General features: G+C 37.9%; 1 protein-coding gene across 1 annotated transcript in view; it reads left to right on the top strand.

Annotated features, from left to right (window-relative positions):
• LOC129258008 (proline-serine-threonine phosphatase-interacting protein 2-like) overlaps positions 1-24195 on the top strand; it is a 194862-nt gene that overhangs the window by 129741 nt on the left and 40926 nt on the right. Inside the window, exons 3-5 of the mRNA XM_064096113.1 lie at positions 3483-3583; positions 7887-7961; positions 17335-17539. Coding sequence (XP_063952183.1) covers positions 3483-3583; positions 7887-7961; positions 17335-17539 — 381 coding nt within the window. The remainder of the gene's footprint in view (positions 1-3482; positions 3584-7886; positions 7962-17334; positions 17540-24195) is intronic.

The raw sequence follows: 24195 nt of genomic DNA, 5'->3' as shown, positions 1-24195 counted from the left end.
TGTTACGTTCAAATTTTTCCGTCCGAATTGTGATTGTGACTTTTTCAACAAGGAATTTAGGACATTGAACACACCCTTTGTTTCTCATTTTATCTATGTTTTGTAATTACGTTTTCAATCATGATTTAAATTTTGAAACACACCTTAAGTTCCCAACAATGGAAAAAATACCCTGCCCTCATTATGTTAGAAAGCCTGGGAAACCCTGATAAATCCTTTTGAACTTGATGCAGATCCAGTAAGGACTCTAAGTACTCCTGGGCCCCATCTTACAAAGAGTTAAGCTTGATCCAATCAATCGTAACTCTATGGAAATCCATCAGTGTCATAATTTTTTCTACAGGAAATATGCACAATGTCCTTTGTAAACAAAGAGAAGCACAGGGAATTTTCAAGAAAACAATGAATGCATGAATATACATTATAGCTAGAAAATATTTTGATCAAACATGCATAATAGATGTTGACGTTGCTGGTCGTCCATAGTTGCGATTGATCGGATCAATCGCAACTCGTTGTAAGACGGGGCCCTGGTATTACTACTTACATGTATACCCGGGGAGGGGGGGGGCTACTGGAATTTGAACATGATAAAATATTGGTCTATAAAATGGGTGTCTCCAGAACGGCCCTTGAATGAATAATTGCTAAAAATGCATTGCTACTGGCCACATCAAAATGGGGGTCTCTGGAACTCATATATGACTCCTCGTCCCGACCGGCTGAGAAGTTCATGATGGGAGCGCACTGGAACGAGAAACCACAGATTTGAGGGTCTCTGGAATGGGGGGAAATAGGAATTTCTATGACTTTATAAAATGGTGATGCTCTGGAATGAAAATGTAGGCTGAAAATGGGGGTCTCGACCGCAGCACATAAGTATCATACATTTATGCTAAGTAGCCCCCCCCCAGGACTTATACTGCCACTCTAACAACTACAGGCTCCTACATTCTTCAACAATACAGTGATCCTCTGAGTAAAGAGAACACCACTCCTACATGTATTTCAGTACCTACCAGACTCATGAAGGTTGTGAATTACAGACACCAGTCAACATGAAACAGACTTGGTTGCATTGAAAATATTGTATTTTTATTTGTCAAGGTGGTGAAATTCTGTTATTAGAGGTCTGAAAAGTTTATTAAAAAAAACGTCATTCAGTACACTTACCATTTATGAAATTAGACCAGGAAATCAGTAAACAATGGTGAATGAAAATTCGCTTTTTGCAAAATTCATGGGATATTATTTGATCTGTTAATTCCATTGCATACAAGAATATCTGATTTTGAATAAAGGATCTCCTGGGCAGGGGTAGGGGTCAGATTAAGATATTTTCATTGTCCAATTGCAATCGGGTACAAATGGAAATTCAATTTGTTCGCACAAAATAATTTAGAATATCACATGATACAAAAGAAAGATTACATGATACATGTAGTAAACATTATACAAAACAAGCAAAGATAAGAGAAATTGAGATAAAGGCAGGAAGGGGGGGGGGTAATATAATTTCAAGTATTGCTATCAAATGCACGGATTGAAACTGGAACGAAATAATTTAGTCCACTCCAAGTCCACTCCATAAAAAAATTTATTTGAATAAAAAGAGAAAAATCCAACAAACAACACTGAAAATTTCATCAAAATCGGATGTAAAATAAGAAAGTTATGTCATTTTAAAGTTTCGCTTAATTTCACAAAACAGTTATATGCACACACTGGTCTGTATGCAAATGAGGAGACTGATGACATCATCCACTCGCTATTTCTTTTGTATTTTATTATATGAAATTATATGCCAAGTGAAACAACGATCAATTCCTCCCGAACATGTGGAATTAGCATTGTTTAATTCTATATGGCTCAGTCAAGTTGGTCCTTATTGTCAAATTTGTAAAAAATGAAATATTGTATAATCCAAGAATATCACTTTTTGTGAAAAATAATCGAAACTTTAAAATGTCATAACTTTCTTATTTTACATCCGATTTTGATGAAATTTTCAGTGTTGTGCTAGCTTGATTTTTCTCTTTTTATTCAAATCATCATTTTTCTGGGGTGGACTTGACCTTAAAATATATCTACCACTTCAATGGTAACACCCTCTGATACAATTGAATCTGGTTGTGGGGGAGAAATTCTGTTCTTTACACTTACACTTAGATGGGTTTATGAGAGGTGATTGTTTTGCACCACCTAGAGAAGCGTTCAATACTTCTATGATAACTATCATCACCAGTTTCACTTTTCATCAGGCCTAGAATTACTGTGTCATCAGTATATTTTAGTATTTTTACATTTCCATCATTTGAGTTACAATCATTAGTAGACAAGGGTCATAAAGTAGAAAAGATTTTAGAACTTTATCTGATAAGATAGGCAATTTTATGTTCAGTTTCAAGTTAAATGTATGTACCATAATGAATTCAAACAACATTACATGTAGAACTAAGGCAAGGTTGTCCAGTGTTTTCCATTCATATCAATTTTGTTTTTGAAGGCCAATCCTTTTTGTTAATCTAGTTCCTTTGATCACATACTGTACATTTTGTTTCCTTGTTAATGAAACCAACTTAGAAGTAAAAAAGAAGCGAGCATGCATGGTGGATCTGAATTTTAAGTAAAGTAGAAGGATATCACGTTTTTAGGGAATTCCCCTGAATTCCCCATTTGTTCTTTGCAACCGTGTTTATACAGTGGTTGCATAATCATGTGTAATATGTACAGGTGTTCTTTGAGGATTTAGTTAGAACTATTGTGGAGTTGTTATTAAACTCCTTGATTATAAAGTTGGGCTCTATTTTATTACATGTAGTTTTGTATGGAAGTTCTTTTCCCATTCTACCCTCTAGAAGGCACAGGTGTCTAAAGGGAGATGAAATTTCATACTTGTATTCATGTACAATTTTTCATGATGAAATGTCATACTTGGGGTCTTAGAAAATTGTTTTGTGAGTGTGTATGAATAATGATACACATGGATCAGTAGTCTGGAATACCTCATTAGGAGGGACAAACGGTTTCAGTAAACTAAAAAAAAATTAAACCTCCAAAATGGTCACTATTTTTTTTTTTTTTTTTTTTTTGGGGGGGGGGCTCTCAAGAAGTGTGTCCTGATTGTTTTGATAAAAAGGAAGAAAAATCTGAATGATAGTCACATTAAATTCATAAGAAACCCTAACTTGATAAAAGTCTATACGTTATAAAGTTGATGATACATTGTACTCATGAAAATCACATTCTTATATAAATCATGTTTTATTCATTATACCATCAAGCATTAAATAACCATGAGTGGTTAACTCTTACTTTTTTTTTCAAGTTTGCAAATTACTCTATGAACTAAATCCTGCATGCATGCATCCTGATTAGAGCTATGCAATGATACATTTGGACGTTGGGATTGATTTTCTTTGATTACAAAATCATAAAATTTTTAATTAATATGTGTATTTTTATACTGTTTTGATATACAGGATTCAGACTTCAATAGTACTAATGGCTTTGAAGTATTACTCAAACGGATGAAAGATGGGAGAGAGATGTGCAAGGCACTGGAAACTTTATTAAAAGAGAGGTAACGTATAATTCATAGCAAGATAATATTATCCCCCAAATACCAGTTTTTAGCTCATCCGGCCGGAAGGGCCAGATGAGCTTATGCCATGGCATGGCGTCCGTCATCCATCGTCTGTCATCCGTCCACAATTTCAAAATGCTTGTTCTTTGTCATTTCAAGTCCGAATTCAATTCTATTTTTTTATATTATAGCATTAGGTGGGGGATTCAAAACTTCTACACAGAATTTATGCGCATTTTTAAAAATTCACAAAAAATACCTTTTCTTCTTTATTTGTTGACCGATTTTAAGTTTTACGCTTCCATCTGGTAGAGCTTTATGAGGTTCACCAAACTTCTACACAGAATTTTGAAATATTGTGTACATGTAGTACAATTTTTATGCTAATTAATGCAAAATTCATGAATCACAGAAAATGCCTCATCTTGTTGACCGAATTTCAAAATGGTTCTTCTTCGTCATTTCAAGTCCGATTTCAATTCTGTTTGCTTTATATGATAGCACTAGGCGGGGGATTCAAAACTTTTACACAGAATTTTAAAACTCATGAAATATGCTAATTTATGCACATTTTTCAAAATTCACAAAAAATGTTTCTTTTTTATTTGTTGACTGATTTTGATTTTTTTTGCTTCCATCTGGTAGAGTTTCATGAGTGTCACCAAACTTGTACACAGAATTTTGAAATTTTGTCTAGAACAATTTTTATGCTAATTTATGTGTATTTTTAAAAATTCACATAAAATGCTTATTTATGTGTTGATCGATTTTGATTTTTTTCTTCCATCTGGTAGAGCTTCATGAGGTTCACCAAACTTCTGCACAGAGTTTTGAAATTTTGAGTAGAAAATCATTTATGCTACATGTAATTTATGCAAAATTTATTCATAATAAAAAAAATACTTCTGCATCATTTCTTGATCAATTTCAATTTTGTTTCCTTTATATGAAAGGTGCGTTTGTAAACGTTGTTTGACCAGAATCAGGCTTTCTGGGGAAGTATAAACAGAACCACAATCGTAAACGTGTTTAAATGACGTCATTTGGTACATGCTTCCGGTGAGATGAAAATTAGCGGGCAAATAATCGCATTGCCCCACATGGGCGCATGTTACCTCCACGGAATTACCTCTCATCTTCCCTTGTTTTGCATGTGTAGTACTATTACTAGTATTACTCTTCCAATTTGTCATCACGATGAATGTCGAGGGATTTACACACAAAAAACCTAGGAACATGAGTTATAATGAGGAGACATCGCCAGATGCCCCAGTAGCATAAACAAATAGATATTTTATTATTTTGTATACTTAATATTCTTTATTTTTTCTTACTATTATCCTCACCATGGTGGAAATTATATGGCTTTATCAAGAAGCTCCATGCAATGACTAAAATATCGGAAATTGTTCGATGTTTATATAACAGTCGACGTACCTTCCCCATAACAACACTTGGAAAAAAAAAACTTTCGAAAAAGGGCGCGCCCATGCAATTTGACCTCGCTTTCCTGCTCAACGAAAATTATGATGCGAAGCCAGCTGGAGATCATGATTTCGCCTCTGAAAAGTTAAGCATAAACAGCACTCCCAGAACCATGTTTACGATCGGCGTTTTGAATCGACGTTTGAAAACGCTGATTCTGTCCTCACAATGGAAGCATAAACACACCCTAAAACAGGTACCTTTGTACTACATGTAGCTATATGGAACTAGTTCGACTTGCCTGAGGAAGTCAGGGGTCCATAAAGATAATCCTGAGGAACAATATTTTCTGGTTTTATAATCTGATGTTTTGTTTGCTCAGTCGTAGGATGTCCCATATAAATAAGTTCATATCTATGGATGTGTGTATTTCCTCTTAAGTTATTTTAGCTTTAAAGGGGAAGTTCACTTCATCCTGAAAAAAATTTGTTGTAAAAATAGCAGAAAAATAATGAAAGATATTGGTGAAGGTTTGAGGAAAATCCATTAAAAGTTAAGAAAGAAAGTTATTCGAATTTTAAATTTTGGATTTGTGACGTCATAAATGAGCAGCTGCCCCATATGTTATGTAATATAAAATGCATGAATTTCATTTTTTAATGATGATTTATTTTTGTCTTCTTTTGATGATAGGGTGTGAAATGATTTGTATATTGATATACGAAAGTTACAGTAAAAACCATTTCAAATTTTCTGAGAATATGACATTTCGTTGATTTTTTTACCATTCCCTATGTAGGAATGTTGCTCGAATATGACGTCACCAATCAAATGATTAAAATTCTAATAACTTTTTAATTCCTTGATGGATTTTTCTCAAAACTTCTGCAATATTTTTTAATTATTTTTTCTGCCATTTTAACAAACTTTTTGTCAGGGTGAATTTCCCCTTTAAGAATAAATGAATGAGGAAGTACATTCACTTATACTATGCTTTGATGAAGTGTTTTTAAGTGGTATCTTTAAAAGGGTACTGTCTGGTTTTTTAAGGAGCAAAATAGATGTGAATGATTAAACAGATGGGTTTTGGGGGTGATTGAAACTTTTTTCTGTCATAAATAATGAAATAGTTGTTGAAATAATGACGTACAAATTTGTCTGTTTGAGGTCTGATATTTCAAGAGCCTACATTAATTAGAGTTGAATTCATTGTATAGGAATCTTCTCAGACAAACTTATTCTTCCTACTAGTGTTATTTTCTCCAGAGGCTATAGTAATAACAATGTGAATATATACTAAGATAGCTACTAAGTTTTAATTCAGTTTGAGAGAGAGCACTTAATTACAAGAACATTCAAATGGTGCAAAATGGCATAGCCATCCTCTAACCACTTATAAAGAAGTTCAAAAGATCAAGAGGGAATAATGATGGACTAACTGAACAGGAAAAAAAAATCAAGTTTAGTTCTTAATGACTCAGTTGTTTATATAAATACTCTTACACTGGAAGTCAGTTCTACCATGGACCTATTACGAATGGACATTCAACGAGAGCATTTTATGACCACCACCTGTTTCCAGCTGTCAAAATTGCTGTCTAACCCTTAACTTTCTCTTTACGCGGTTTTTACAACGACCGCCCGGGGTGATTGTTTACACAAGCTCCTTTCGCCCGATGATCGTCACCGATCGATCACTGACCCTCTTTCGACCAAAGACGGTCATGTTGTAGCCCCGATTGCCAATAGGGAAAGTCCTTACATTACCTAGAATGCAATGCGCAATTCATATCCGGTTTTTCAGTACATTATTTTAGGCTCTCTATAATGTGCGATTGTCGTCTGTCCATCAAAAAAAATTCCCGTTAAATTTCATCAATCCTGTGGAATTTTATGCCCAAATGAAAATCAACTTCTGACCGAAGGTAAGCGCTACTATCGACATCGATACTGTCCGAAAAAGCTGAGATTTTAACGTTTTTCCGCAGATTTTTTCGTCGAATTTCAACTGCTTTTTTGCCGTAGATATACGGATCAGCAAGGTGATGTCAATGCATTTCATTTCCGGTTGTTAGCGATGTACGTAAAAAATACGTTTATGCACGCCTGTTTTCTTGTTTCTGCTATCATTTTCATAGCGCTAACGTTCGCTGCTGTGCGTTGCTTTTGATAAAGTGAACGAACAACATCGCAATGGGTAGGAGCAGCGTACAATTGATTTCCGCTGTCAATCAGTGAGAGCATGTTTTACGACCGGCTTGATGGGTGTCAGCTGCCAGCGCTCTGTTTATAAAAGGATTAGCGGCGACGGTCTCTGTGTCAAAGGAGGGGATTCGTTGAATGTCCATTCGTAATAGGTCTATGGTTCTACAAAGCACTACAAATTAAGCTCATACCATATACTTACATGTACAGTAGGCCTATGTTTATTACAAAATATCAAGACAAATTTATTTCTCTTATATATCAATTCTTTGTCAATGCAAGTGTTAAAAAAAAAACGAATTTCCCTGAAGGTTAAATCATAGATCAAAGGTCCATTGATTTATTTTTAAGAAAGAGTTAATTTCACAAATGTTATGTTAGACTTTGCTCTATGGGATGTACACACTTTTCCTGATCTCTTGTTTTGCAGTATCAGAAGAGAAAAGATGAAGAGCTGGTAGACCATGACTTTTGAATTGTTTTAAAGTTTCCTTATTATTATTATTATTATTATTTATTCGGCCATAAAAAAATACACATCATACAATGTATATACAAAAAATAAATGAATGATTGAATATAAATAAGTAAAATGCCAGAAAAGAAGAAGAGAGATATGTGTTTTGATTTGTGTTTTTTTTTATTTCTTCACCTCTTGTTATTTTAACAGAGCAAAGGCAGAAGATACATTTGGGCGATCTCTTCAGAGAATGGCAAAGAATGCTGCAGGAAAGGAAGAAATTGGGTAAGAATTGAATAGATATTTTCTATGAAGCCATTATATGCAATCACATTTAACCATTATAACATGTTAATTATCATGGTAACCATACCTAACTTTGAACTGACTTGAAGGACTTACTTTAGAGGAGGGGTTCATATTGTCAACACTAATTACATTGTTAAGCTATATCTTTTATAAAATAAGGGATGTGTATTAAAGCTCAAACCTTTTCACCCATGAAGCCACACCCTTTACTGTGTGGTCCATTATGCTGTGTTCATTAAGTATTCACATTTAATTCTTCACCCTGTTAGAATAATCCAAAGTGTCAAAGTCATTAAAGAGGATAACCTCTATCTCATCAGGATCACCCCTCGTAAATGAGATAGCATTTACTTGAATTTTTATAATTGATAGTGCACCAGAGTTGTACATTTTTTTAAAATCAAAGTTTGATACTTCTACATAGTTTAACGATCAACTTGTCCAAGAAAGATATTAATTTGTATCTATTTTTTGTTGTTGCTTTTGTAGTCCTTTTGAATATGGTAGCTTTGAATAAATTCTTTTAGTGATAGAATTTTCCTTCTAGGTGTATTAACTAAAAAGACAAATTTACTATCAATAACTGGGATATACTCATTTGATTTGCTTGTTCATTACGATGAACCAGCACGCCGAATATACAGTACACAATTTTCCTGCGCGCGCGCTACATCTCCCTATGAACGCACTATCCCAAGATCATCGCGCAATTTGGCGTCCATTTCCTCTTTTACTTTCGCCTGCCGCCGTGATCAGACGTTAGCTAAGTACACTCCCACTTTACTATAAAAGTGTCCGTTGTTTACATATTTATCTATGTATTTACAGCCTATTTCAATCCCTTGCCTTTCGGCTTTAGATTGATTTCATTTATATCATAGTGCATGGAGCATTCGTGTTATTATTCACGTTTTTCTTTAAAAAACTTGTGAGTTCCGAATCGTCAGTTTCGTTTTCTCACAGACGGGTTGCTTCCGCTTCCCTTACCCGTAGCTCCGCGCACTCTTCCTGCGGGCCGCAGGCATTGATACGACCCCAAATCCTTTTTAATTCTTTATTATTCTTGACTTGCACCTTTGCCTCGTCTTGAATTGAATTGATTTTATTTCCTCCCCACAGCTTAGGCTATGGGACAGATAGGAGCGTCGTCCTTGTTTGTTCTCAAACTTGTTTTCAACTTGTTCCTTTGTGAGTCGGTTGATTGCCTCAATCAATCTTTTGTTTTTTGTTTGATTAATTGATTGATTGATTAATTAATGAATTAATTAATTGTTAATTAACCAATTGGTTAATTGTTTAATTATTAATTAATTTTAATAATTATTTTTGTATTGAATTTTTTTTTTATAGACTTATTGTCTTAAAAAATTTTTTCTCTTAAAATTTTTGGGAAGCCCCCCTGTTATCTATTAGCGTCCTTTAAAAAAGTTTTCGCTAATGAGTTTTCGGCTTTCCAGTTTAAGGGAAGTAAGTTTTTACTTCTTCCTTTCAGATCAGCTCCTTTACTTATTTCTTTTGACCCTTGTCAAAAAAAAAAAAAAAAAAAAACCTTGTGTTTTTTTTTCTTAGCTGATCCTGCTCTTCGTCCTTGGACTTAGACATTTCTGTTTTTAATTAATGTTTAAGAAGTCGGTCCTGTTCTTTCCGAAGTTATTAATTTTATTATTAATATTTCTGATAAGGATCTTGCTTTGTCACCTTTCTTGTCCACCCACCCCTCCGCCCCCTCTCTGTTTTCGACCCTCCTTTTGTTCTTTCAGCTAAGAACTTACCAGGTAGATGAGCTCTTTTGACTCATCTCCTGATGACTCCAAACCTGCCGCTGGGAGAGAACCAGACATGGTATTATTGTTCCCGTGATCAGCGGCGGTGGGTATGAGGGCAAGAGAGTGAGACCCTTTACGATGGGCTCTATAAAGGGTGGAACCGTGGAGTTGCGTCCACGTGCCTTGGAAAAAGGAGGGTGGAACCGTGGAGTTGCGTCCACATGCCCAAGAGGGTGGAACCGTGGAACCGCGCCCACGTGCCCGAGCGTTTTAGGGTGGAACTGTGGCTCAGCGGCCACGTGCCTGAAAGGTGATAGCCAAGGCTCCCTCGACGGGACCTGAACCTATTTTGGGGAGTGTTGTACTAGTATAGAAAACTTCACTCCTCCAGGGCTGCTTTACCCACCGGCTATCGGGTCCAACAAGTCCGGGTTAAGAGCATGGGACTCTTTTCCCGGCACAGACTAGGCTCGATGCTTTGTCAGTCTCCTTCAGGGAGCATTAGCAAAGGGCTACCAGCCCCTAGTCGCTAGAGACACGTGAGCTCGACTCCGTCAATCTCACGATTATCTGATCAGGGTGGAACCGTGGAATCGCGTCCACGTGCCCTTAAAGGTGGGGCTCGGTGTAAAAATGGCAGAGGTAAAAATGGCAGAGGTTAAAATGGCAAAGGTAAAAATGGCAGAGGTAAAAATGGCAAAGGTAAAAATGGCAAAGGTAAAAATGGCAGAGGTAAAAATGGCAAAGGTAAAAATGGCAGAGGTAAAAATGGCAAAGGTAAAAATGGCACAGGAAAAAATGGCACAGGTAATAATGGCAAAGGTAAAAATGATAGAGGTATAAATGGTCAGTTTTAAACCCCCATGCCAAAAAACCTAAAAGCCCCTCCATGTACAGTAGATTAAATATGAAAGGTTCTGAGAAGAAATTTGTAATTAAAATGTTTGACTAAAGGAAAGGGTAACATTTTCAAATGATGCTGTAGATCTTCTGCACCAAATTGATAACACTTGAGTTGGTATTTCTTATTTTTTCCTGGACTTACATGCACTGTCTTCTCATGTCAAATCACTCTTCTAATATTCAAATTTGAAGCACACTTTGGATCCCAAGTATTATACTTCATTCATTACAGGGGAAATTCACACTGACATAAAGATTATTGTAGAAATAGCAGAAAATAATTAAAATGATACTGGTGGGGGTTTTAGGGAATCCATCAAAGATTTAAAAAGCTGTTAGAATTTTACATTTTAACGGTGACGTCATTTGCGAGCAGTTTTTCCCGCATATGGTGTAATAACAAATATCAATGAAATGTCAATTTCTAAAAAAAAATGAAAATGGCTTTTATTGTAACATACAAATCATTTCACATCTGCACCATTTTTTTTAGCAATCATGAACCACTGATTAAAATATTGAAAAGTATACATTTTGGTGCATTAAATACGGGGCAGCTGCTAGTATATGACGTCACAGATCATAAAAACTCAAACTTCTAATAACTTTCTTAATCTTTGATGGGCTTGCCGCCAACTTTTACCAATATATTTTTCTGCTAATTTTACAGTAAACCATTTGTGAGGGTGAATTTCCCCTTCAAAACAGGTCGATAGAATGGTACCTAAGAAACACCTAAAAATTCAAATCCCTGATTCGCTACACATTTCAAAATTAATGCAGTAACCGTTACCATAGAAACTAGGTTAGGAACCTGACATCCACTTGGACTAGGTGCAATGAGGTATTGCTCTGAAAAACTGAACACTAGTTGCTATTATTATATCATTTACATTAAACTATATACGTATCATATCAATATCTATTCGGATCCATTATGATGTTGAAATATGAAAAATTGCTTTTCTTGCAGAACGTTTTGTTATTTTTCTGTTATCCAAGTTATGCCAGTGGTTCAAGAAATCCCGAACTTGTCTATTTCAGTGTGTTAATAGTAGCGCACATTGGTCTTTACATTAAAATTTGTTGGTTATGTATGGGATGAAGTGCTGTTCTACTATACGAACTGGCCAAGATAACTACTTTCATCAATCACTAATTGAAATTATTTTGGCATGAAATAGTTTGAGTTTGATCATATCAACGATAAAGTATAGACCTAAAATGATGACAGAAAAATCCATATAATATCTAATCAGTTCATAATACTCCTTTCGTCGAGAGGAGTCCATTCAAGTTCAATAACTATGACTGATATTAACCGAAAAGGTTCTGTTTTTTCCTTGTTGATGTAGCATATCATGATCTTTACCTCTGCCATTTTTACCTCTGCCATATTTTCCTCTGCCATTATTACCTCTGCCATTTTTACCTCTGCCATTTTTACCTCTGCCATTTTTACCTCTGCCATTTTTACCTCTGCCATTTTTACCTCTGCCATTTTTACCTCTACCATTTTTACCTCTGCCATTTTTACCTCTGCCATTATTACCTCTGCCATTTTTACCTCTGCCATTTTTACCTCTGCCATTTTTACCTCTGCCATTATTACCTCTGCCATTTTTACCCGGCACCAAAGGTGGAACCGTGGAATTAGCGTTCATGTGCCTAAACGGCTTGATCAGATTTGGGTGATTTTTCTCATGCGAGATATCACGTCCCCCCTGTCTCTTGTGCCCTCTTCTGCCCCCCAGCGGGGGCCGCATAGAAGAGGAAGAAGAAGAAATTCTAGGTTGCTAACCCCGCTTCGCGGGCAGACCCTTTCTTTCTAATTCTTGTACCGATGGTCAGGCGTCGTAACTTCATGTTACAACAGAACGCCCTCGCGCATCACAGATTTTTATCCTCATGCGCTCTGTCAGCTAAAACCGCCGTGTCAAACACCGGGCAGGTCAAGCAGACATTCGCCATCTCACACCTCGGAGAGTCACCGGCAATTTCATGATTCGCCGGCGCACGCACCTGCAAGGGAAATTCCCGCTAATACACAGGTGTTATCGACATACGGGCATTGCCCCCCATTATGTCACCAGACTCCCGATAATTGTGGGTCACGCGTCGCAGCTCTCATGTTGCTTCACACGCCCACGAGCAGTGCGGGTAAATTCCCCCACGCTTCATGCCAGCTTCAGCCGCCGTGTCAAGCACCGGGCAGGTCAAGCAGACATTCGTCATCTCACACCTCGGAGAGTCACCGGCAATTTCATGATTCGCCGGCTCACGCACCTGCAAGGGAAATTCCCGCTAATGCACAGGTGTTATGGACATACGGGCATCGCCCCCCATTATGTCACCAGACTCCCGCTTCATGTCAGCTTCAGCCGCCGTGCTAAGCACCGTGCGGTTCAAGCAGTCACCTGCCCTCTCACGTCGGGCTTTTATTGAAACGCTGTTCACCTACACGGTGACCCCGTTTCCATGCAGGTGCTTCCAACATACGGCTTTCAAGCCAACATGTCGGCAAGCTCTCGATGACCGACGGCTGGACGTTGCATCCTTACAGGTTGCATCAACACGTCCCGAGCATTACGGGTTCTTACCCTCGTGTTCTCCGTCATTACAGACCGCCGCAACGCGGCGGCCGGGCTTATTAACAGCCTCGCACCAGCCACCGGCCCTTTTCTTTGAAATTGCCGGCCCTTTCACCCGCACGGGTGTTTTCATGATATGCACAGGTGCTGCTGACGTATGGGTCTCACCCAGCAAGTCGGCAAGCCCCCGTATGTCGCTGGTTGGACGCTGTAGCCGCTTGGCTGTTTTCTGTCGGTCTTATTGCCGGTGACGGGCATTGAGCGGATTGAGTTTCTCCCGCCAGCCCGCACTCCGGGGAGCCGTCGGCGAGTTCACCTGCATGGGTATCCCTCATTAATATGCAGGTACTCCCGAATTCGCCCTCTACGTCAAGCCTCACAGTTTGACCGGGCATCGCTTACGGCAACGGCTCTTTCAGCGGTAACTCTCTCCATTCCACCCCCTAGGCGGGCCTGTAGATTGGAGGTAAGAATTTCTAACATACCGCATGCCTTCCTTCTCTCATGAGAATGTTTGGCTGTTTTTGAGAGGGCAACCTATCACGCCCGCGGACCGTCCGCCCAGGCGACGGGACCGCCAGCTTTTGGCCTGAACCTCACTTTCTATACGAAAGTAAGGGTGCCCTGTCTTTACTTTTAACTCCTTCTCTTCCTTGTAAGGTTAGAGTCAGGGCTAGTACAGACGCCCGTCCTCCAGCGATCGCCGCTGTAGTGAGGGCGACTCCGATATTAGCACCATCACAGCTCAGCGGTATGTCTCACTATCTCGTAGCTCTGCCGAGCTTATGAGCATAAATATCGGATCTGAATGTCACGGCGATTAATAGTTCTCCTATACTTAATAATCGCTATGCCTTCACCACCCGGTGCATTATGGTTATTTTGTAACCTATTTGTCTCGTATTCGGGCGGCTCGTGCGAGCCCTGCCCGAGCTGCCATCATCGGTCGTCCCCCCGGACCCCGCCGGCAGCACCCGCACCGAACGCCCGGAGGGAATCGGCTATTTATATGCGAGATACCCCTCCTGTTGACATTCACAACTTGTTCCCCGAGTCTTTCCCGGTCGGGTAAGCATCATCTCGGTGGAAAGAAACAGCCATATATCTCTTTAGATTGTCGGCTGTGTGCGTGCGTTCAGGCTTGTTTCAAGCCCCAGGTTTTTTCTGTCGGCATTTCTATGCCTACTTCCTGGGCGCACCCACCGTGCCGGGTCGGCGAGTTCACACCAAACTGTCCGCCACCAGGCCATCGGTCGAGCTCAAACAGTCTATCCGATAGACTGCCCTCTATGTGGGTCAAGCTTGCGGGCGTCTCCGCCGTTTTCCCCGCGTGGAGTGGGCTACGGTCGATGCATTTACCGTGCCCGCGTGTCGAGTTGTCTTCTTTTTAGAAGCTTTTTCACTCGGCACACGTGAGTCGCCTCGCAGGCTGCTTTCATCCTCCTTCCATGCTATGTATGTGACCATGGTCACTGCGTGACCGAGGATGATGTAATCGTGGTGGATATACATTTATGTATAAAATGTATACGTGTGTGTATGCATACTTATGCCTGTCTAACCACGATCACCACGACCCGCTTTCTGTCGGGCCGACTGTGGATGAGTCCCTCCATGAAAGTTATTTACTTCACTGGAGTTCTTCTTTTTAGAAGCTTAGATTCTCATCCCCCGCTGCTTAGGGCGTCATTTTTGCCGCCCCCCACAGCTTCTCGGAACTCCTTATCTTACCGATATCGGACTGTTCCATGCTGTTGCAACCGGCGGTGGTTGCCCTTGCGATCACCAGAGAAACCAGGCCTTGTCGCTGTTTTCGTAAACAACTGGTTCTCATCGCAGACTGAGGGAAATATTGGTGATTATTTTCCTCAAGTCGCCTTTCTCCTCCGCTTGTTTCGTCAAGCGAGGACTTAGACACTCTTAGCCAGTTCCGTCCCTAACCTTGATGGGACAGGGCCGTTGTTACCTCACTCGATTCCGTCGGGAACGTAACTGTTGAGGTATCATGTCTGGCGTTGTCTGTTGGTTCAGAGCATCTTGACCGACATCTCTTGATCATCGTTTACACGTAAGATCATGACAGAGACATTGTTCGCCAGCTCATCTCTGGCGTACGCTTGCTGCGACTAGGGATTACTCCGCTCAGCGGACATCCATCGTAGCCCAGTCTTACGGGCCCTCTCGGCGATGGTCGCTTTAGCAAAACCACCGCCCACCTCTCCCGCCGCGGGCACTGCACCCTCGGGCGGGTGTTTTATTTAGTACGGGAGAAAAGGGATCCGCTGTCTATCACACTTATTATGTCGTGATGCGTGCCGCGTTTTGCTCCGACACGCCCGTTTGAGCTGCTTTGACCAGACTGTTCTATCCTACATAGACAGCAGGTCCGTGGCAATTTCTTATTAACAGGATGGCACTCAGTCGCTTTTCTCGACACATTGACTGCCTTACGAGTGGTTTACCTTAACCTTACTCTCTGTCGTTCCATGTCCTTATCGGACCGCTGGAAACGTCCTGCCACAGCTCTCTATCAGAATTCTGTAGATGTTCTGCCCTCACGCATTTGAGACAGATATCGAATTCTGGGCGCCTTCTCCCACGCGGGGGCTTCTGAGATATCTCGCATTCCTTACGTTTGCATGGTTGCGGCTTGGCTTAAATTATTAAGCCGGTGACTTGACCGTGGCTTTTATTAGCCCCGCTGTCGCCTTCTCAGATTGATTGATTGATCACTTACTGAACCGTACAAGTTTCAGTCTTCCGATCACGATTCTTGTCAAAATTTTCAACAAAATCGGATCGTTTTTTGATCATCGGCAATTATCATCCCTCCGGTTAGGGATGATTAATACCTTCAATCCGAATCTTACAACCTCTTAAGTTCTTCTCAAACGTTGAGCTTGTATGGCTTAGTCCGTCATGGCACCTGTCGGTCGTTCTTGACGCTTGACTAACTCCCTCTTGGATCGGTATTCAGGGTATCTTTTGTCTGTCTATCAGTCGAGATCCCTCCTGTATCTGTTTATATATAACCATTTAGAGTACAAAGCTTTGCATACTTATGCATCGCTCCCGGACCGTTGCCGGGATTGGCTTAGATTAGGTGTGACTTCTAACCCTCGTCTTTGTTTGCCATTCTTCAGACAATTCCCAACTCTGTGAAGTTGGTTGTTTTGTCGCGCAAGCCGTGTGCGGCAGCTTTTCGAGACATCTTTCACGCTGGATTGTTGAAACGATCAAGTCAGTTGGTGATGATGTTCTCCTTCTGACACTAGGCCGAGGGCCCATGATACTATAGTATCATTCTTCTTGGGCTCTTTCTATGGAATCGTCGTATACGACATCTTGAGGACCGCCTTTTTGAGGCTCTTCTAATTCCTTGTTCTTAAGGACCTTTCTTCACATGAGGCCTTATTTGCCTCCTCTGTCCTTAAGGCAGCGGCCTTTTGTGTCTTCATCTCCCTATTTTTGTACGCACTTTCTTAGTCTAGACATGCCTCCCTTCACGTTGAATCCGTGTTGGTCTAGCAAATCAAATGAGTATATCCCAGTTATTGATAGTAAATTATGAAAATACTTACGTTTATTTTCTTATTTACGAGATAACTGGATATACTCATTTGAACCCTCCCACCTACCCCTCGCCTTGCGTGGCAACATGTCTTGCGTGCAGGCTCATGAGAGGAAATGGACGCCAAATTGCGCGATGATCTTGGGATAGTGCGTTCATAGGGAGATGAAGCGCGTGCGCAGGAAAATTGTGTACTGTATATTCGGCGTGCTGGTTCATCGTAATGAACAAGCAAATCAAATGAGTATATCCAGTTATCTCGTAAATAAGAAAATAAACGTAAGTATTTTCATACTTTCATTGATTGGGAATGATATCATAATATACTATTCAAACCTCTAGAGTTTGATGGGCAAGCTTCCATCCGCTCATCACTAGCCAAGTGATCAGTCTTAGTTTATTCAGTGGCAGAAAATGCTATATTTGTGTTTTTCAAAATATTTCCTGCTGGTATCTGTATCCCTACTAGTATCTAGTAGTCATTGGATGTCCCTTGTGATTATCTTTGAAATGTTTAGTGGTCTTCGGAAGTCCTGGGATGAACTGTTGTCACAGACAGAAGCCATGGGAAACTCACACATTCAGCTGAGTATGAGGATGATGGAAGAAGCTAAGAAGATTGAAGACTTCAGAGAATCACAAAAAGAGAGAAGAAAGAAACCAGAAGAGAATACCAAGAAGGCTCAGGTTCTTAAGAAGGAATGGTTCAATAAAGTAACACAGGTAAGATGAGTCTCTACACCCAGCATTCTAGGCAATAGCCTGAGGAAAAATATATGTTCCAGAGCTGCAATCTATCAACACTTTACCCTAAGTTTAATTTAACAAGTGGATGCATTCAATCAGTTTTTCATTAAAAACTCTCACCATGCTAAAATGAAATCCTAAAAAAAAGATGCATTTGAAATGTGTTTCAGCAGAATCATGAATGTTAAAAAGTGATAGATGCCACAAAGTTTGTGCCCTCCTGTTAAGAGGAATTACGATGTAATAATAATGATAATAATAATCACAACAATAAATCCTGCCAGGTCCCCATTCACCTCACCTAGAACGAGTCCAGCACAGTGCAGATAGATTCCTTGCTGAAGGAAATGATCGTCATGGCTGGGATTCAAACCCATGACCTTCTGATTGGAAGGCTAGAGTCAGAACCACTAGACCACGATCCTTCCACATGTGCTTTGAATTTGTACCTTTCCAAATGACGTTAATGGTATAGAGGGATTTGATCCGTAGATCCCTTGGTTCAGACATATATCCAGGGACTTATTCACTGAATGCAGATACATTATTCTTGACATACACTTGATAGATAACTGTAAGTGCCTTGGGTATACTTGCAATATTATAAATTATTTTACTAATTAAGTAAGAGTTTCGAGGTGACTCTGGTAATTATCATCAATCTAATTTAGTTAAACCTGAAGAATAAAAGGATTATAATAAGTTAAAACTTCAGTTGGAAACCAAAACCAACATTGTAATGAGTGTCATTCTATTTTGATAAATTACAATATTTTGTGACAGGTCATATTTTTGTTGTTTTGATTCAGACGAATCAAATTTATTTGACAATGACTTTCACCTGTTACTTCTAAATATGTCTAAAGTAAAAAGTAGGTATTTATATATGTGAAAATATTAATAATGCAGTTATTACAGTTATTTGGTATATACAATTACAGGAACACTACCATGAACCACAAACATTTCAAAATATAGAGTAAAATATCAGTTAATTGATTCCAGATCCTAGACCCTGGATTATATCTTATATATATATATATATATATATATATATATATATACTGTATATATATATATAAGACATCAGAAATGCGAAACAAATTCACGAGTAATGCAGTTTTTGAAGTGCCAACAATTAAGTTCTTTTATTCACTCTCCAAATTTTCGGTAGACATCTACCTTCTTCAGGGAAGATTCGTGAATTGTGACAAGTTTGAATGACAGTTGTTTTTATTAAAGCGTGCGCGATCTCAGCGGGACTAGGGTAACCACTGCTAGGTGCGCAAAATGCTGTTATGAATGTATAGTGCGCGCTTTTGGGTAATAGACCATTAATGACGTAAGTTACGTAATAATAAAAGAGTATGATTTAGGTTTCGTAACAATAAAAATATTTCGTAATAATAAGAGTGTCTAACTGAGACCGCGCACGCTGCACATTGCACAGAGAGATCATAATAAACAAGATAGCTAAATTAAGGAAATTAAGGCAAAGAGGAGAAAGATATGATTATCTATAGAATGTGAATGCGTTGAGCCAAGACAGATCTTTGTTGAGGCCACTTTCAAACTTGCGGCTTTTGACAATATGTCTCAGCTCATCCCATTTCCGTTCCTCTGCCGATCTGTATCCTCCGCCGAAGATGCAGACTTTGATATCTTTGACAGAGTGATTAGGGAGGTTGAAGTGGTCGGCCACTGGAAAGTCCTTTTTGTTTTTGGTGATGGAGCTTTTGTGGTTATTGAATCTGGTGCGAAATTTTGTGCTGGTTTCACCAATGTAAGTGACCCCCGGGCATTTGGTACACATTATGCAATACAAGACATTCTGTGCGTCACATGTGTGGTTAGGGGGGTGGACAGTAAGGGACTGAGAAATTTTTACTGTGCTATCGGTGGTTAAGTGAGTGCACACTTGGCATCGTGGCTTGCCACATCTTTTGTTGCCTTTTTGGGGCGAAGGTTTGGGCAGTTCGCTCCTTACTAGTAGCTTTCTACATCTGTGTATATATATACACAACCTTTTAACCTTATAAAAGAAAGCAATGGATAGCTTAAGTTTATAGTTTTAAAGTGCTGCACAATTATCAGGGTAGAAAATCTGATAAATAATTGCTGAAAGTCCTTTAACATGTATCTTGACAAGCCATTAATTTTTTTTTTCTTTCAAAAATGTTTTATTGATCAAACAATTGGTATGTACAACAATAATCATAATATCAATCACATTTACAATGGTATAGGATACAAAAAAATAATACAAAAACATGCATCACATTACATGAATAGTGGGTAAAAAACAATTGTATATCAAGGATATAATCAAAATATTTTTTCAACAGGGGTCCATTTTTTATTGTGCAATCCTTCAATATGCCTCTGTTTTGCAACATTAAGTTCAATCAGTTTAGTATTAGAAATGAAAGATATCAACGCCCTTATACATGAGACAAGCCATTAAATTACTATGCATTTCTAGTGAAAAGATTTCTATTTGGATTTAAAAATCTGACATATGCTGATTCATCTTTTTTACTCTAATTTTTTCATGTTCATCTGACACTGATTAGAGGAAGGTTTCTTTTTTTCTTTTGTAAGGATTAGCTATTTATTTGACAAAGCCATCGTTTCTTAGAATACTTGGCAAACCTGCAGTTGCTACAGTATTGTAATTGATCTTTTCAATGTCACTTTACCACATCTGTTCACCTCACCTAACGTGAGGAAGCAATTAACTTGACAGGTTATGCAAGTCTTTGTAGGATATCCAGACATCATCAATTGATTTACTTTGCAATATGTTCCACATTTTGTTTGATATCGTTGAGATTTGTTGATGATTTTGGTGATTCAAAAGTGAAAACCATGAATTCTGTTCTTAGTTGCATCATTTAAAGAAATATTCTGACCCAAGTTGGATACATCATTTTGTTAAACAATAGATTTATATAGAACTGATAAGTCATTGTCACAAATCTAACTTACGGTAGACATACCACTAGTAATGCTTTATGATCAGAAATATATAATAGAACAGGCAAGCTTTAGTAGGTTTAGGTTAATGCATTATAGGGAAGTAGAAACTAGGTTCTAGGGTCCTTTATTGTGTGAGTTAGTCCCTGAGGCTGAAAGACAACTATTAATAGTTCCTCAGTTTTTTCCTGTCTTAAGGGTGCTTCTGTCACCATGCCATATCATTCACATTACGTGCTGCACCTTCCTAAACCCACTTTACAATTTTTCAACACATTCCTTTAGTTTTATCAAGAAAAATCTTGCAAGAAGATGGTAATTCTTTTTATAAATTCAACTTCAAATCTTGATTATATGGCACTCCTGATTGTGCTAACTATAGGTGTTTTCAAACCACTCAATCACTAAATTAGCTTTAAATTCACAAGAAATCTTTCAGGCCTCAAACAAAATATACCCAATAATTATTTTCTGCATTCTTACCCAGGTATTTTCAGTTTTTGATTGGGTCTGAAATCATATATCAAGTATGATCTGAATTGGCATTCAAGAACAGTCAGAGTTTATAATGTAAATGAGCCAGACATAGTTTCATAATATAATTTTAATTATCTTTGTTTAAAGTGAGGTTGCATGATTGATGTATGAGAGGTTATTAATTAAAGTAATTCTACTAGTCTAAAGAAGATGAAAAAGAATTAACATCATCATTATGGAATAATTTCCAGTAAAAACAAAACTGATTCTCTACCCTTAATTGGTGAACAGTGAATTATGCATCATAAAAGTGACATCACATTGCAAAGGGAAGAGAACAATTGTCAACTCCCAGGCTGTCCAAGGAAAAAGGAAATAAATTGGCTTCTATTGTGAAAGTGAAACATGCTGTTGATATAGATCAAGTTTAATTGACATCGAGTCTGATCTAACAGTACTATTAACCATGAAGACTCATATGGAAGCTTCTCAAAAGAGGTCCAATTCTGTTTTTAAGACCATTGGAAATCATATTCCTAAATATTTCACTTGTTTTTAAATTTGACTCCTTTTTGATAACTAGATGAAATTTAACTTTTGTGAATAGATTTAGATACATTACATGACATGTACCAGATATTGTGCAATTTGCAGGAGAAACAGGGTTTACGAACATTGTCATACAAACAGCACATGCCTTCCCCTTCTCCAATCCTGAAGGAGAAAAAGGACCATAGCCCCCCCCCCCCCCATCCTGAAGGGAGAAATATATATGAATGCTCCTTTTCTTATTGCATACTTTTTTGAATGATTTTTCCCTTCAAAATCTACTTGATACACACCCCACCATGCACTGCCTCACAGAGAAAGAACTATTTTATGCCCATAAAATTATTTTCAAATTCACTGCTTTTAGAATTATCAATCAGATATAAAGAATAAAGTAATATGTCATCAATTCAAGTATCTTTGTTAGCCAATCAGAAACAATAGAACACCAACTATTTTAAGTATTAAATAATGAACAGAATATGCAGTTCTACACCAAAATATCACTCAAAATTGAGATAATTTAACACTTAAAAATATTAAGACTGCTGTTTTCATGTTATTTTTATGCAAACGTGGTTTTACATTTATTAATTGATCCTCATGTGTACTATTGTTTGTCATCATTGTTCAATATATGGAATTATTGATTGGTGAACCTAACAACATTACAGGAAACAGTTTCGTTCATGATATAGGAAGTCAAGCTCAAAGGTTATCGTGATCAAGGGTTGGTATTTAGTTTGGGTTTTCCTCCATGATATCCATGAGAAATCCGGTAAAGTGTCTCAACTTTAATATCCTTACCTATCCAGACTATGTATTGTCTCAGAAGACATAAATAAGCAAATATAATTCAGGTAAGAGTCTAAATGTTTCCATCTGCAACCATAAGTTCAGATCATCTTCAGTAACTTAAAATGTCAATGAAATAGATAAATTGTCTACAATTTATTCCCTTTTAATTGATTCTGTGATGTCATATGAATACTTCTGTACTATGCCACAGTTACACAGGCCAAACAGATTCCAGACTGATCAACTCTATTACCATAAGTTGATTTGAGTGTATTTGTTGTTGTGACTGTTCACATTCAATGTAGCATTACTCTTCTTAGAATCTTAATCTCTCATTTGTAATTAAGATATTCATTTGAACAGCCATTGACCAAAAGTTTGAAAGTAAATAACTCTGATAAGGATTTAGATTTGCTTTACCCTTTCCTCAGATTGTGTGAAAGCTCTTGTAATGCAGTATTAAGTCTAAGTTAGGAGCCGTGAAACCCTTTGCAGGCAAATGAAAATGAAAGTTTTGATATTTGTGTGCTTGCTTGAGATGTACATGTTTTCACATGTTTCTTTTTTTTTCTTTCTTCTACTGTAAAGAGCTTATACGTTGCATTCCTGTACTGAAATGTATTGATTTGAAAGATGGATAAAGTTTATTTATTATATTTCGCAATACTGAGCTTTCATCACGTTATTTGTCACAGGTTTAGTTGTACAGCCTCCCAACAATTGACAATGATCACTATCTAATTTTGAAGGAAAGTGAAATCCCCATTCTGAAATTTGGACATGTCACATTAGATGGTATTAATTCATTTCCTGGGCTTTATTTTGTCACTTCTTTTTATTTGTTTGCCCTCTACTTCTTGTAATTTCAGACAGACTAGAATTTTGACTACAATAGGGATCTTTATGACTAATAGACTTCAAGAATATTTATCAGGAAATCTTTCATTATGGCTGCATTTTGTTCTGATTTCTATCTTGCCTGAGGCGTTTTCAAGTCCGGCCTCAATTCATGAAAATTTCTAGTGAATATTTAAGGAACTTATATTTTTGTGACAGAGTGGGCTATTTTTAACATATTTTATCACATTGAATCTCAGAACGATATTGACCATCAGTGTTAGGTTCCATATATTTTATGTAGGTTTTTTATGAAAGTCAAGTATGGCGGATGAAATGACGCATTTCCAGCTCATGTGAAGCATTTGGACGCAATATAAGGCAAAGTCAAAGTCAAAGTGACTATCAACCTGCACTTCATCTTCTAGCCAGAATGACCATTAACCTGAACTTATTGACCTGTTAAAGACACTGTTGAATTGAAATTGACCTTCCAGTTAGAATGAATATTGACTAAATTCTGATTGTTTGTTTCACTATACATAAGATGACTAAATATCTTTTAAGATTATTTATCAATTACTCCAACAAAAATGGATTATTTTAAAGTAACGATTGAAGTCATTTAATACCAAACTAAACTATGACTCCACTCTAAACCCAATGAGATTATTATAGTCATTATCCAAACCATTTGTTATTTACTTTAGATATTTTTGTTACTTACAGCATAAACATCAAGAGTTCAATTCAATTCAAGTTTATTTTGCTCTCTGCATAAAATGAACATAATTGTGATAAAATACATTGGAACAAAGTTTACATAACATCACATACATAAAAGTTCACTAAAAGCATTGAGAGGGAAGCAGCCAAAAAGGAAAAAAATATCCTTATAAAACGGCCGACCCAACTTACTTTAAAAAGAAATTTACTTATTGACAATATCAAAGAGTGGTAACAGGGCTGCTATAAGAGTGTTGTATATTTTATTT

This window comes from Lytechinus pictus, chromosome 3 (genome assembly GCF_037042905.1).
Source record: "Lytechinus pictus isolate F3 Inbred chromosome 3, Lp3.0, whole genome shotgun sequence".
Classification (NCBI taxonomy): domain Eukaryota; kingdom Metazoa; phylum Echinodermata; class Echinoidea; order Temnopleuroida; family Toxopneustidae; genus Lytechinus; species Lytechinus pictus.
Note: the sequence above shows the minus strand (reverse complement) of the source record. Positions and strands in the feature narration are given on the sequence as shown.